The sequence below is a fragment of the Microcaecilia unicolor genome, chromosome 2, assembly GCF_901765095.1.
Source record: "Microcaecilia unicolor chromosome 2, aMicUni1.1, whole genome shotgun sequence".
In the NCBI taxonomy this organism is placed as follows: Eukaryota; Metazoa; Chordata; class Amphibia; order Gymnophiona; family Siphonopidae; genus Microcaecilia; species Microcaecilia unicolor.
In genome coordinates this window covers 74,121,476-74,135,160 of record NC_044032.1, presented here as the reverse complement: position 1 = coordinate 74,135,160, position 13,685 = coordinate 74,121,476, and the positions used below count along the sequence as shown (strand labels likewise).

The 13,685-nt window shown below is 37.8% G+C and overlaps 1 protein-coding gene across 1 annotated transcript in view; it reads left to right on the top strand.

The window, feature by feature from the left end:
• LOC115461867 (ciliogenesis and planar polarity effector 1-like) overlaps nt 1-13,685 on the top strand; it is a 337,061-nt gene that overhangs the window by 258,299 nt on the left and 65,077 nt on the right. Inside the window, exon 20 of the mRNA XM_030191927.1 lies at nt 13,288-13,452. Within this exon, the coding sequence (XP_030047787.1) occupies nt 13,288-13,452 (165 nt within the window). The remainder of the gene's footprint in view (nt 1-13,287; nt 13,453-13,685) is intronic.

Here is a 13,685-nt window from a genome sequence, read left to right as displayed (position 1 = left end):
ACTTCACTGACCACTAGATTGTGCCAAGGACATATTTACTGTCCTTGGCTGGTATGTACTGTTTCTTTCACGTCTTTAGGGGGTGGGAGGGGGTCAGTGACCACTGGGGGATTAAGGGGGGGGTCATACCTTAATCCTTCCAGTGATCATCTGATCATTTAGGACACCTTTTTTTGATGGTCATGATTGAAACAGGTCCAGACCAAAATGTCCAACTCAGCCCTGGACACTTTTGTTTTGTTCTGTTATGGCAGAAAAACATCCACGTTCTGGGAATGCCCAAATCCTGCCCACAACATAACTCCTCATGATTTGGATGCACTGCAGACGAACTGCATAGAAAAACATCTTAAAATGTATTTCGAAAATAGCAATTTGGACTTTTTCAAGAAAAACATCCATCTGCTGCGTTATGCTGCATTTTGTACGTTTTTCTGTTTTGAAAATGAACCCCCCTATATGTTCTGCAAAGGGGATGACATGTTTGAACACAAGGCTGATGGTATCAGGGTAACATTCCTATCATGGATAGATCCTTTTCTAATTTAATTTTTTATAAAGGACTACCCTAAAACAGATGAATTACACCAGAGTTTGTAAGGAAATTCAACAACAGTTTGACATCTGGAATGTACCCTGTAATAAAAAGGATTTTAGAGACTGCTTTTCAACTCTATCTGCCTTGACCAACAAGTTCACTTGGGGTCTGTATTTGTGAATAGAAGTAATTCTATTTAAAAATGATTAACTTTGATTGTGTGAAAATAAGTTGGAATGTAGAAGATAAGACACAGCTCTAATTAATTTGGTATGTGAAGGGAGAGGTGGAGCCTATTTTCAAGTTCAGACTGGCCACCTGGATTGGGAAACATGTGACCACATTCCCACAGTATGGCTTGTTTACCTAAACAGAGAAATTCTCAAGCATTCTGTAATTTTCCTTAGTTCTGAACAGCCTATTAAAAAAGGGAGTTTCTGTCAGTGAAATGGGGAAGCTCATCTATTTCCTGGTCAAAGAAACTCCTGGTTTTCGCTGTGAACAGGGCCTCCCCAGCTGATAAGAGCCTGGATGATGTAAGGACTAGTGATGTAATGATTGTTTATATGATGTATGTATAGATATGATGAATGTGTAGTGTATTGCTTCTTTTCCTGGTCTAGGAACTCCTAGCATTGTTTAGATGTAGGGACCAGTGATATAATGATTCTTTATAGGTATTGTTTCTTTTCAGTTATAAAGCTAATCATTGTATAGAATTTAGAACCTCTAATAAAGGTCTCATTTATCTAATACGAATCCAAAAGAATCCACAGTAATTACTGAGTAGTCTGTGTCAGTAAAGCAGGCTGTAAAACCATAGCAGTACATACCCTTAGTGGTAGCCTTAGAAAAAATGGTCTCACTAAAAAGGTCCTATGCTCAAACAGAAATGTTCTTGGTGGTTCTATCTAGTACAATGGGTCCTTAAGTGTCAAGGATGTAAACTTGAAAGAAAATGGCGGAACTCTCTCCTAGATTAAGACAAGTTCAACTACAAAAAAATGTACTGCCAGGTCTTAACAATAACCAAAAAAACCCCAAAACAATATTTATTTATTTCTCTCAATGCATTGAACAGGCTACAAATTCAACCAAGCAGCTAGTCAAAATAGTTAATGTTCTACTGAAAACACCACAACAGAACCAGCCTTCCCAATTACAACCAACCAGCAATGATTTTGCTACATACTTTGCCAACAAAATTAAAGGTCTCCACAGGAGCTACGGGTAGTTCCATTGAGCATCCCACCAGATAATGAACACCCCCCCACACACACACAAATGCACAGCCATCTGTAACTGATTCAACCAGGTGACGGAGAAGATTTTTGAAAAACCGCTTATGGCCCACATCCTGCCTCTTTGACCCCTATCCAGCAAAGATAGTACAGCTAGAAAGAAAAAAAATCTGTTAACACCGCTTTTGAGTAAGGGTAACTGCTGTAATGGGCCCCCTACTGAAAAAGTCCCTTGAACAGGACAAGCTTGAAAACTACTGGCCAGTTTCTACTATCCCTTTTTTGGCTAAACTTACAGAGCAGTCTGCATTCAACTTAATTACAGTTTTCATATTCTTTTTTGACAATCTCCACAGAAATTGTGCCAGGGGTTCTGCTTTGATACTGATGCTGGATTTTCTGCAGCCTTCAACAAAGTGAATCATAAATATCATGCTGCAGAAACAGGTATTGGTGGCACAGTTCTGTTTAGCAATAGCACATCATTACCCTGGGCACTGAACTGCAGGGTACCACAGTGATCCATACTGTCATCTATTGTATTTAATATCTACCTCCAAGCCTTTAGCTGTGCAAGGTTTAGTTGATGCCTATTGAACCAAGTCTATTCACAGATTTGCGTAAATTGACTGCCTTTCTAACAGCAACTTAGGAATGGGAACCACCCCCCCCCCCCAACAAACTTTGCCTGAACCTAAGCAAAACAGAGATTCTGTGGGTTCCTAACACACAAGTAGTGAGGTACCTGACTTCAAACTACCATTTCAGAAGTAGAACTCTCCCTAAAATCACAGGTCAGGAATTTTGGGATACACTTCCTTTTGATCCTGCAAATTCAAATCTTTAAAAACTGTTTGTCACCTATGGCAACTATGAAATCTCTCCCAGTATATCAAAAAGATGAGTCTGACTACAGTGGTCCATGCCCTGATAACATCACTACTGGACTATTATAGTGCCCTGTACATTAGACAAACCTACAAGAATTTGCACCAGTTTCAACTAATTTGAAATGCTGCCGCACAACTGATAAGAGTGCTGCAAGTAGTGCAACCATATCACACCCTTCCAGCAAACCCTGTACTGGCTACCAGTATCTTACAGGGCCAGATTTCAATTTTTTTCTTGGATTTTCAGGGTCTTCAGATAACATGGGCCAGAGTACCTAAAGAATAAGTTTGTCACCACACACCTTTGAGGCTTCTATGGTTCTCTTTAAGAAGCATCACTATCTGTACCCTCCTGAAAAGAAATCTCACAATGTGATTCCTACAAGTGAGTCTTCTTGGCCATAGTCCACACTCTCTGAAGCTCACTCCCAGAGGTGATTCACCTAACTCAAGACTACCTCTGCTTCAGGAAATAGGTGAAAGCCTGACTCTTCTCCCAAGTCTTTAATACATATGGTGACTTGTCCACTCACTCTGCATCTGAACTAACTTGCTGCCCATCCTGTAACTTAGACCAGTGCCTTATCTTATTCAGCTGCATTATACTTTGCCTTCTTTCTAGCCATCCATCTGTTTATCCCAGTGACTTTGTAGCATCCATCGTGTCCTGTCTGTATGTCTCAACTGCACTTGCCCATTGGGCTTCCTGTTAAGATGTTTCATTGTATTGTACCAACAGTATGAGCATCATGTCTGTTAATTTAATGTTCTAATGCATGCTTGTTATGGTGTTTGATTTGCATTGTACTGATATTGAGAGTATCATATCTATGTTATATGAATGTTCTTCCATGCTCCTATCATATGGTATCATTCGTATTCTGCTGACATATTTCTGTTATATGACTGTTTTATATTTCTGATAGTGTATCATATTTGTCACTAGAATTTAATTTACTGCCTCCAAGTTTACCTCATTGATTATTAATTTTATATTTGATCATGTTGCTAGTGTTATGATAAAAATTTATTTTATGTTGCGCTGTATGTGCTGCACACTGCCTTGAGTGAATATGTTCATAAATGCAGTTAATAAATCCCGATAAGAACATAAGAACTGTCATACTTGGTGAGACTAATGGTCCATCTAGCCCAGTATCCTTTTTCCAACCGTGATCAATCCAGGTCACAAGTACGTGGCAGAATCTGAAAGAGCAGCAAGACTCCATGTTACTGATCCCAGGGATAAATATTGGCTTTTCCCTTATCTATCTTTATAGCAGGTTAGGGACTTCTCCACCAGGAACTTGTCGAAAACTTCTTTAAACCCAGATACTCTAATTGCTGTTACCATATCCTTTTGCAATGAGTTCCAGAGCTTAACTTCATTGAGTTAAAAATTATATTTTCTCCTATTCATTTTAAAAGTATTACCATGTAACTTCTTGGAGTGTCTTCTAGTCTTTGTACTTTTTAAAAGAGTAAACAAGTGATTCACATGTACCTGTTTTACTCCACTGAAGATTTTGTAGACCTCTGTTTTATCCCTCTGAGCCATTTCTTTTCCAAACTAAAGAGCCCTAACCTCTTAAGCCTTTCCTCATATGAGAAAAGTTCCATCCCCTTAATCATTTTGGTTGCCCTTCTTTGAACCCTTTCTAATTCCGCTATATCTTTCTTGAGATACGGTGACCAGAATTGCATACAATACTCATGGTGAGGTTGTACCATGGAGTGATACAGAGGCATTATAATAATCTTTGTTGTAGTTGTTGTCCCTTTTCCTAATCCTAGCATTCTGTTTGCTTTATGGCTGCCTCCACATACTGAGCAGATTTCAGCGTATTGTCCATAATGAAATCTAGATCTTTTTCTTGGTTAGTGACTCCTAAAGTGGAACCTAGTATCCAGTAAGGCAACTCTGCTACATAGATATGAAGGCAAGACAATTTTCATCTTTCAAGATTACTCCCCCCCAGATGACAGCTCAGAGTTCTCCTCTCATTGTGCTCCCCTGTTTCAGGCAGGAATTTTGTTTGTCCTGCAGTATCTCATGTGGTTGTGTTTGGAGCATGACAAAGTTTGCATGTATTGGTCTGTCCCTTTGAGGTCTGCGACTACTTTGAGAAACAGATAGTGGACAAGACCAGGTCCGCTGGGACAATGGTGATTGAGTGGCCTACATTTCCTGTGATGGGCTGTCCATAAGAGACCAAACTGTGCTTATACATTCCAAATGGTGGACTTCCATTGGGGCATCTTCTCATTTGTTGAGATTCTGGATCCTCCAAACGTTACTTTGACCTTCAACATTGGAGGTTTCTTGGGAGATTCTCATGGATATTGTTTATTTGTTTATTGGATATTTACTATACCATCTCTTCTGGTGAACAGGTCAAGGCAGTGTACAATTTATAAAACTAGAGGACAATATAATAAAATATATACCACATAACACAAACATAAGAAGAAGAAAAATACTCCACATCTCATGGGTAGAAAGTGGGGTGGGGGAAACCTCACTTGATTCTCCTTTTGCCTGGAGATTGTATGGTGGTGACTTGGAGTGATGACATAAGAGTTCTGTTTTGTTCAGTATTTTATGCTTCAGTTCCTAGCTGGCTATTAGGGGGTACAGTGTTGTTTATATTGCATGCATGTATGGTTGAATGAATAAGTAAAGGAGGATGTGAATAGCTGGGGGTGTAAGTGATATTGAGTGTGGAGATTTGGGGATGGATTGGGTGGAGGGTGTTGTGAATGATATAATAAAGGAGGTTGCAAAGGGAAACAGAAGAGTGAAACTGTGAGCGGGGTGGGTTGACATAAAGTTCTGGGTAGTCATGTAGGAGTTTTATACAAATGTATTGGGTAGGAGGTGGTTAAAATTGGGTAGGAATTTACAGGAGTCTGTGGGCAGAGAGAGCCTAAACACATCATATATGACTGATGAGGAAAGAAATAGGTGTCCTATGTATCTTTGGTATGGGGTTGGGTTGGGTGCATGGGTAGTTCTTGGAAAGGAAAGTGGGTTTCCTTGGGACATGAGGAAACTATTGAGTTATCTATTAAACAGTTCGTAGGTTTCCAGGGCCTTTTCAGAGTTGGAGGAGTCGGAAGGGAAACCTTGGGGCCTTGGGGAGGGGGGCTTTCTTCATTGGAAGATACAAGGCCTTGAGTTCAGGTCCATATTCCATGGGTTAGGATGAAGAACCAGGATCTGAGGTTTTTGTCATGCAAATTAAAAGGTACAAGATCTTGAAGACCTTACAATGATTAAATGATTCTGGTACTAAGAATCGATCTGGAGATAAGGAAATAAGGATCAGTCGGAAAATAAAATGGTCTTTAGAAAGACCCTTGAAGTTTTGATACGTCACTCTGTAGTCTGTTTGGAAACATTTAAGACTCCTGAAGCAGGCCGGTGGCCGAAACACGGTACTGTGTCGAGTCTGTGAATAAAGTGGTACTTTGTATCACTTAAAGGGTCTGCCTGCACCTGCTGCTTGTGCTCTACACTAGCACCCTCCTTCCACTGACTGGGTCAGAACCACCTCTGGTCGAGTCTTCTGCTCTCAAAATATCCACAGTGATTTCTGGGTTACTGGAGCCACACTCCCAGGGGTCCCACAGTTCCCAGAGAGCACTCACAGACCCAACACACAAACCACTCGGATTCTTTATTGGACTGGACAATCAGAGCGAAGAAACAATTATGTATGTTCTCTTAAAAAAAAAATATTGAACAGTGCAACAAAATAGTGCAAACAATAACAAATAACTGACATATGGATCAATTATAACGCAAACTGAACATCTATATACTGTCTAAACAGTACCTGGGAAGGTCAGGATATATAATTCACAGAGCCTCCGCAAAGGGATCTGTCTCTCATTCCTCCCGGGCTAAGACTGTAGCAACAGCCAGCATCTGCTGGGTAATTTCAAACTCCAGGCCAGCCAAAACCCACAGCAGTCAAGTTTCAAATAAAAACTGGTTACATCACTACAGGCACTTCCTATTATCTGTGTTTTAACTAAAAGAAAGAGAAGTCAATCCTCTGTAACAGCTTTAAGCATAAACATGTACCATCTGATGGCCAAACTAGAGAAATACTCTTCAGAATTAATTTAGCTAGGAAAATATCCAATACATTTTACAGGCTTAAAACACACTGTTTCTTCACATACAGAAAGGTTAAAAAGAACATCAAATATTTCCAAAGAGATCTTTCATTTCTATAGACAAACACTTGGCCCTTGTGGAAACATTAGTGGCTTAATGCCAATGGCTCAATATTTATCTTAATTCTTCTGTTCCAAGATTTGTGACTTACAGAAGGTTTTCCCTCCTTTTTCATCTTTTGCTGCTAATATGAAGCTGACCACCGTGAGTGATGTCCCACTGCAGTTGCCTACTGATCCCGGAATACTCCCCTCTTCCCACTTTTCTGTATCAGTACTGCAAAGAGGTCTTCTTTCCAGCTTCAAGCTATGGAATCTTTAAAAAAAAGTACTATAATCTCTGAGAGCTACACATTGTGCCTTAGACCCCTTTCCTGCCACATGGCTAAAGATACTGGAGTTGAATGTTCTTCAACCTTTATTAAAGATGGTTAATCACAGTCTGAATTTTGGCCAGGTGCCTCTTTTATGGAAGATGGCTATTATTCAGCCCATTATTAAAAATAAATCATTGGACCCAGCGGTCCCTGCTCACTGTTGACCTGAATTGTACCTTTGTTTTTTTTGTCCAAGATCTTGGAAAAAGTTGTCTTGTATCAACTTTCATCTTTTATCGAAAAATCCTTGGCAGTCGGGTTTTCCGGCAAAATTACAGTACTGAAACAGTTTTGGCAGCACTTCTTGGTGATATACACTCTTTTACAGACCACTGACTGTCTCACTAGATCTGTCAGCAGCTTTTGATCTGACTCATCCAACTTCTTTCTCAATTATCTGCTTTGGGGACCTCTGGTACTGTTCTGAATTGGTTTTCATCTTTTCTGTCAGGATGGTCTGTAAAAGTGATTTCTTCCAAGATCTGTTCCAATGTTCAGCCTTCACACTGTGGTACTTCCACCTCTTCTTTTTAATCTGTTTCTAAGTACTTTGGCTAGTCTTATTCACTCTAAAGGTATATCTGCCTATTTTTATGCAAACGATATCCTTTTACTTTATCTAGCAGACCCTTTTTCACCACACCTAGGTCCACTTCAGGACTGCTTAAACTGGTTATTTGATCACAAATTAGTGCTTAGTGAAGATAAAACTGTTGCATACTGGATTACAAATCGCTTGTCTTCTCCAACAAACACTATCTCATTTTGCAATCCTGTTGTGCCAGTGAAATCATTTAAATATTTTGGAAGTATTCTTGATTCTAAGTTACCTTTTGCTTGCACAAGTTTCTCAGCTATACAAGACTAGTTTTTCGTTCTCTGGCAGTTGCGTTCAGTAAGACATCTCTTTGATGATAATACATTTCATGTTCTTATTTTCTTCCTTCTTATAACCAAATTGGACTATTGTAATATTGTCTTTGCTGACCTTACACATTTTTTATTGAAAAAGTTGCAGACTGTACAGAATGTGACAGATTATTATCTCATGCGAAGAAATCAGATCACGTTACTCCGTTGTTTAGAAAACACCACTGGCTACCTGTTATCCAAAGAATTACTTATAAAATTGCATTTCTTACTTTCAAAGCGTTTAAAATGGGCTACCCAGATTATCTAGCTGCTCTTACTATTCCTTACACTCTAGCACGGGTTCTCCGGTCTATTAACGATTATCAATTGATCCTCCCAGGCCAAAAATGAACTAGACTGGAATGTACAAGGCATTTGGCTTTTTATTTTTGGCTCCTTCTACCTGCAATAACTTGCAGTTCACTCTTTGTGGTCTCATGTCATTAAAAATTTTAAAATGCGGCAAAATAAAAATCAGCATGTGTCCATTTTGGGCCTGAGACCTTACTACCACCACCTATTGACTAAGCAGTAAGATCTCGCGTGTTAACCGGGCAGTAATCGTCAGCGTTTGTACACTGGCGATTACTGCCCAGTTAGCGCCATGTGGTAGAAAATAAAAATTATCTTCTGTCGCGTGTCAAAATTAGAATTACCGCCTGAGGCATGTGGTAGCCAGGCAGTAGTTCTAATTTGACATGCATTGTATGCGTCTATGTGTCTTAGTAAAAGGGCCACTTAATGAGCATATACATAGGCATGAAATAATGAGACAAAGCCAGCATGGGTTTGATAGGGGGAAAAATTGCCTCATCAATGTTATACATTTCTTTGAAATGGAGAAGAAACATGTGGATAAAGGTGAGCCAGTTAACAATGTGTATCTGGATTTTCAAAAGGCATTTGACAAAGTACCTCATGAATGACTCTTGAGGAAATTAGAAAGTCATGAGCAGATAACAGTGAACTGCTCATGTGAAATAAGTCACCAATGGTAGTCTAATATCCCAACTCTTATAGTTTTAGAGCTGCAATACTAAATAATTTTTATGCTTTTATGGAAGATTTCCTGACCTAGGCATCCTGCACAAATTTTGAATGAATGCATCTTTCATATAATCAATAGCACAATAATATCACTGTATCCTACTGTTCATATGTAGTTTCTCTTATATTAGACCTCAGAGGTGTTGTTGATATGAATTTCCACTTTAATGTTATGAACATCCTCCAAGGGCTCACATCGACACGTGTTTCGCCTTACGGCTGTTTCAAGACAGTATGCCCCTAGAAACATAATTATAGAATTTACTTTCATACAAATACATTTTATATATATCCTGACCATTCAACAACAGATCTAGTACCTTACACTCTCATAGCTGAGTAGATTATCTTCAATCGCGAGCCATCAATATGGCCGCGGCGTTTTGTTTTACTTTAAAGAAAATCAGGTGACTCGACCAACCAATCACAGTTACTTCCTATAGCATCAATTTACAGCAGTGTTTGCCATTCAATTTCCTTATTCAGTCCATAAGGTTCAACTGATTTCAATTTAAATATCCAATTCTGTTCTTTATAATTTAAAATGGATTCTATGTTGCCCCCCAATTCATTAGGTATAACTATATCAATGATTCTCCATCTCAAATCTTTGTATGTGTGTTGTTTTTCCATCCAATGCTGAACGATAGGAGCTTCAATAGACTGTGTGTTAATTTTTGATTTATGTTCATTTAATCTGATTCTGATAGGTCTACTGCTTCTCCCGACGTATATTTTATCACACGGACACTGAATAATGTAAACTACATTTCTCGTGTTACAATCAGTTTTATGTTGCGCTTTGATCTTATATTCATTCGTAGGGGATATCCAACTATTACCTGCTATAGATAAAGGGCACCATTGACATGTGCCACAACTTCCATGACCAATATCATTGGACATATTCCTACAAGAAAACTGATGTTTGACAAGTTCACCCACATTCTTCCCCCTTTGTAGGGCTGTGATCGGATGTTCCTTAAACCTGTCATTTAATTGTAAAACATGCCAATGTCTATGTATGGCTTCAGTTAATGCTCCTGAAGCTTGAGAATAAGGTAATACACATACAGGTTTATCATTATTAGCAGGACGTTTGTATTGTAACAACAAAGTTCTGTTTGTGTATTTAGCACGCAAATAAGCTTTTCTAATTATTTGTTTAGGATATCCGCGAACTCTAAACCGTTGGGTCAAGATCAGAGCTTGTTGTTTAAACTCTTCATTTGTAGAACAGATACTTCGTAAACGGAGAAACTGACTAATGGGCAAACTTGCCTTTAATTTGGTGGGGTGATAACTATGGAAGTTTAAATAATTGTTCCGATCAGTCTGTTTCTTATATAGGGTTGTATTAAAACCAGTTGGTGTTATATTGATTTTAATATCCAGAAAATTCATAGTATGACTTGAAAAATGAAGCTCGAAAGATAAATTCTGATCCAAATGATTCATCCAACAATGGAATGATTTTAATTCATCCTCTGATCCAACCCATAAAAAGAAAATATCGTCCAAAAAACGCTTCCATAGTTTTATTTTCTTAAACCAATTACTTGTATATAGTTGAGTCTCTTCAAAATTCGCCATATATAATGTTGCTATTGCTGGGGCTGCTGTGGCGCCCATGGCTACTCCATGGACTTGTTCAAAAAAAGTCCCTTTAAAATAAAGATAGTTCTTTTGTACCACCAAATTAGCCATCTCCATTAATAGATATGTAGGTATTCGTGCTGGCATAGTTCTCCTATTTAGAACAGATTCAATGAGCGTCAAGACTGACTCCTGAGGAATATTTGTATATAAAGCCGATACATCTAAAGTGGCCATAATTATTTTCTCCGAAGGAAATTGAAATTCTTGAATGATGTTTAACATTTGAGTGGTATCTTGTATATAAGATTTAATATCTTGTACAAAAGGTTGAAGACATCGATCAAGCAGTATTGATAAAGGTTCTAACACCGAATCACGTGTTGATACAATCGGACGTATAGGAGGATGTATGATATCTTTATGTATTTTCGGTAGAAAATAGATATTCGGTATCTTTGGATGTTTAGGTGTCAAAAATAATTTTTCTTTTAGAGTAAGACATCCGATCCGATGAGCTGTAAATATCAGTTCCTTAATTTGTGATTGAAGTTCAGCTGTAGGGTCCATTGGCAAACGACAATAATATTTAGTATCCGATAGATGTTTATCAGCTTCAAAGTCATATTGAGTAGAATGTACATTCTACTCAATATGACTTTGAAGCTGATAAACATCTATCGGATACTAAATATTATTGTCGTACATTCTACTCAATATGACTTTGAAGCTGATAAACATCTATCGGATACTAAATATTATTGTCGTTTGCCATTATATATGGCGAATTTTGAAGAGACTCAACTATATACAAGTAATTGGTTTAAGAAAATAAAACTATGGAAGCGTTTTTTGGACGATATTTTCTTTTTATGGGTTGGATCAGAGGATGAATTAAAATCATTCCATTGTTGGATGAATCATTTGGATCAGAATTTATCTTTCGAGCTTCATTTTTCAAGTCATACTATGAATTTTCTGGATATTAAAATCAATATAACACCAACTGGTTTTAATACAACCCTATATAAGAAACAGACTGATCGGAACAATTATTTAAACTTCCATAGTTATCACCCCACCAAATTAAAGGCAAGTTTGCCCATTAGTCAGTTTCTCCGTTTACGAAGAATCTGTTCTACAAATGAAGAGTTTAAACAACAAGCTCTGATCTTGACCCAACGGTTTAGAGTTCGCGGATATCCTAAACAAATAATTGGAAAAGCTTATTTGCGTGCTAAATACGCAAACAGAACTTTGTTGTTACAATACAAACGTCCTGCTAATAATGATAAACCTGTATGTGTATTACCTTATTCTCAAGCTTCAGGAGCATTAACTGAAGCCATACATAGACATTGGCATGTTTTACAATTAAATGACAGGTTTAAGGAACATCCGATCACAGCCCTACAAAGGGGGAAGAATGTGGGTGAACTTGTCAAACATCAGTTTTCTTGTAGGAATATGTCCAATGATATTGGTCATGGAAGTTGTGGCACATGTCAATGGTGCCCTTTATCTATAGCAGGTAATAGTTGGATATCCCCTACGAATGAATATAAGATCAAAGCGCAACATAAAACTGATTGTAACACGAGAAATGTAGTTTACATTATTCAGTGTCCGTGTGATAAAATATACGTCGGGAGAAGCAGTAGACCTATCAGAATCAGATTAAATGAACATAAATCAAAAATTAACACACAGTCTATTGAAGCTCCTATCGTTCAGCATTGGATGGAAAAACAACACACATACAATGATTTGAGATGGAGAATCATTGATATAGTTATACCTAATGAATTGGGGGGCAACATAGAATCCATTTTAAATTACAAAGAACAGAATTGGATATTTAAATTGAAATCAGTTGAACCTTATGGACTGAATAAGGAAATTGAATGGCAAACACTGCTGTAAATTGATGCTATAGGAAGTAACTGTGATTGGTTGGTCGAGTCACCTGATTTTCTTTAAAGTAAAACAAAACGCCGCGGCCATATTGATGGCTCGCGATTGAAGATAATCTACTCAGCTATGAGAGTGTAAGGTAATAGATCTGTTGTTGAATGGTCAGGATATATATAAAATGTATTTGTATGAAAGTAAATTCTATAATTATGTTTCTAGGGGCATACTGTCTTGAAACAGCCGTAAGGCGAAACATGTGTCGATGTGAGCCCTTGGAGGATGTTCATAACATTAAAGTGGAAATTCATATCAACAACACCTCTGAGGTCTAATATAAGAGAAACTACATATGAACAGTAGGATACAGTGATATTATTGTGCTATTGATTATAGAATCGTGTGAAAACTGTATAACTATATATAATTCAGTGGGCAAATTTTGATATCATTTATGGATGCATCTTTCATATAAACATTGTACACATTTGCTCAAAGCTGTGTGGCTTGCTCATTCAAAGTAACTTTTCAGTCTACTTATCTGTAACTGATCTAGTGGTAATGAGTATTTTATCATTTTTATTCCCCAGGGTGGTCAAGATGATGCGCATTTAAGAGCTGAGAAAGTTTATCGGCAAAAAGTTTCAGGAGTTCTTCAGCGAATCCTCCTGCTTTTGCGAGCAGCTCGTTGCTCTATTCCTGCAGCACAGTGGTACATTAAACAATTGAAGTGGGCAAGGAAAGTCATGCAGAAGGTAAAGTAAATGTACAGCAATGCGAATGTGTGGTACAAAGATATACCATAGTATAATTTTGTTCTTTTTTTTGGGTAACAGTTTATTTTTTATTTACGTTGTATTTTATTTTATTTTTAAATTTTTTATGTTTAAACAATTTTATTGAAAAATTAAACAGAATAACAACAGAGTGGCCATTTACTAAGCAGTTGCAAAAAGTGGTTTGCGGCAGTGCCAGTGCGTCTTTTGAG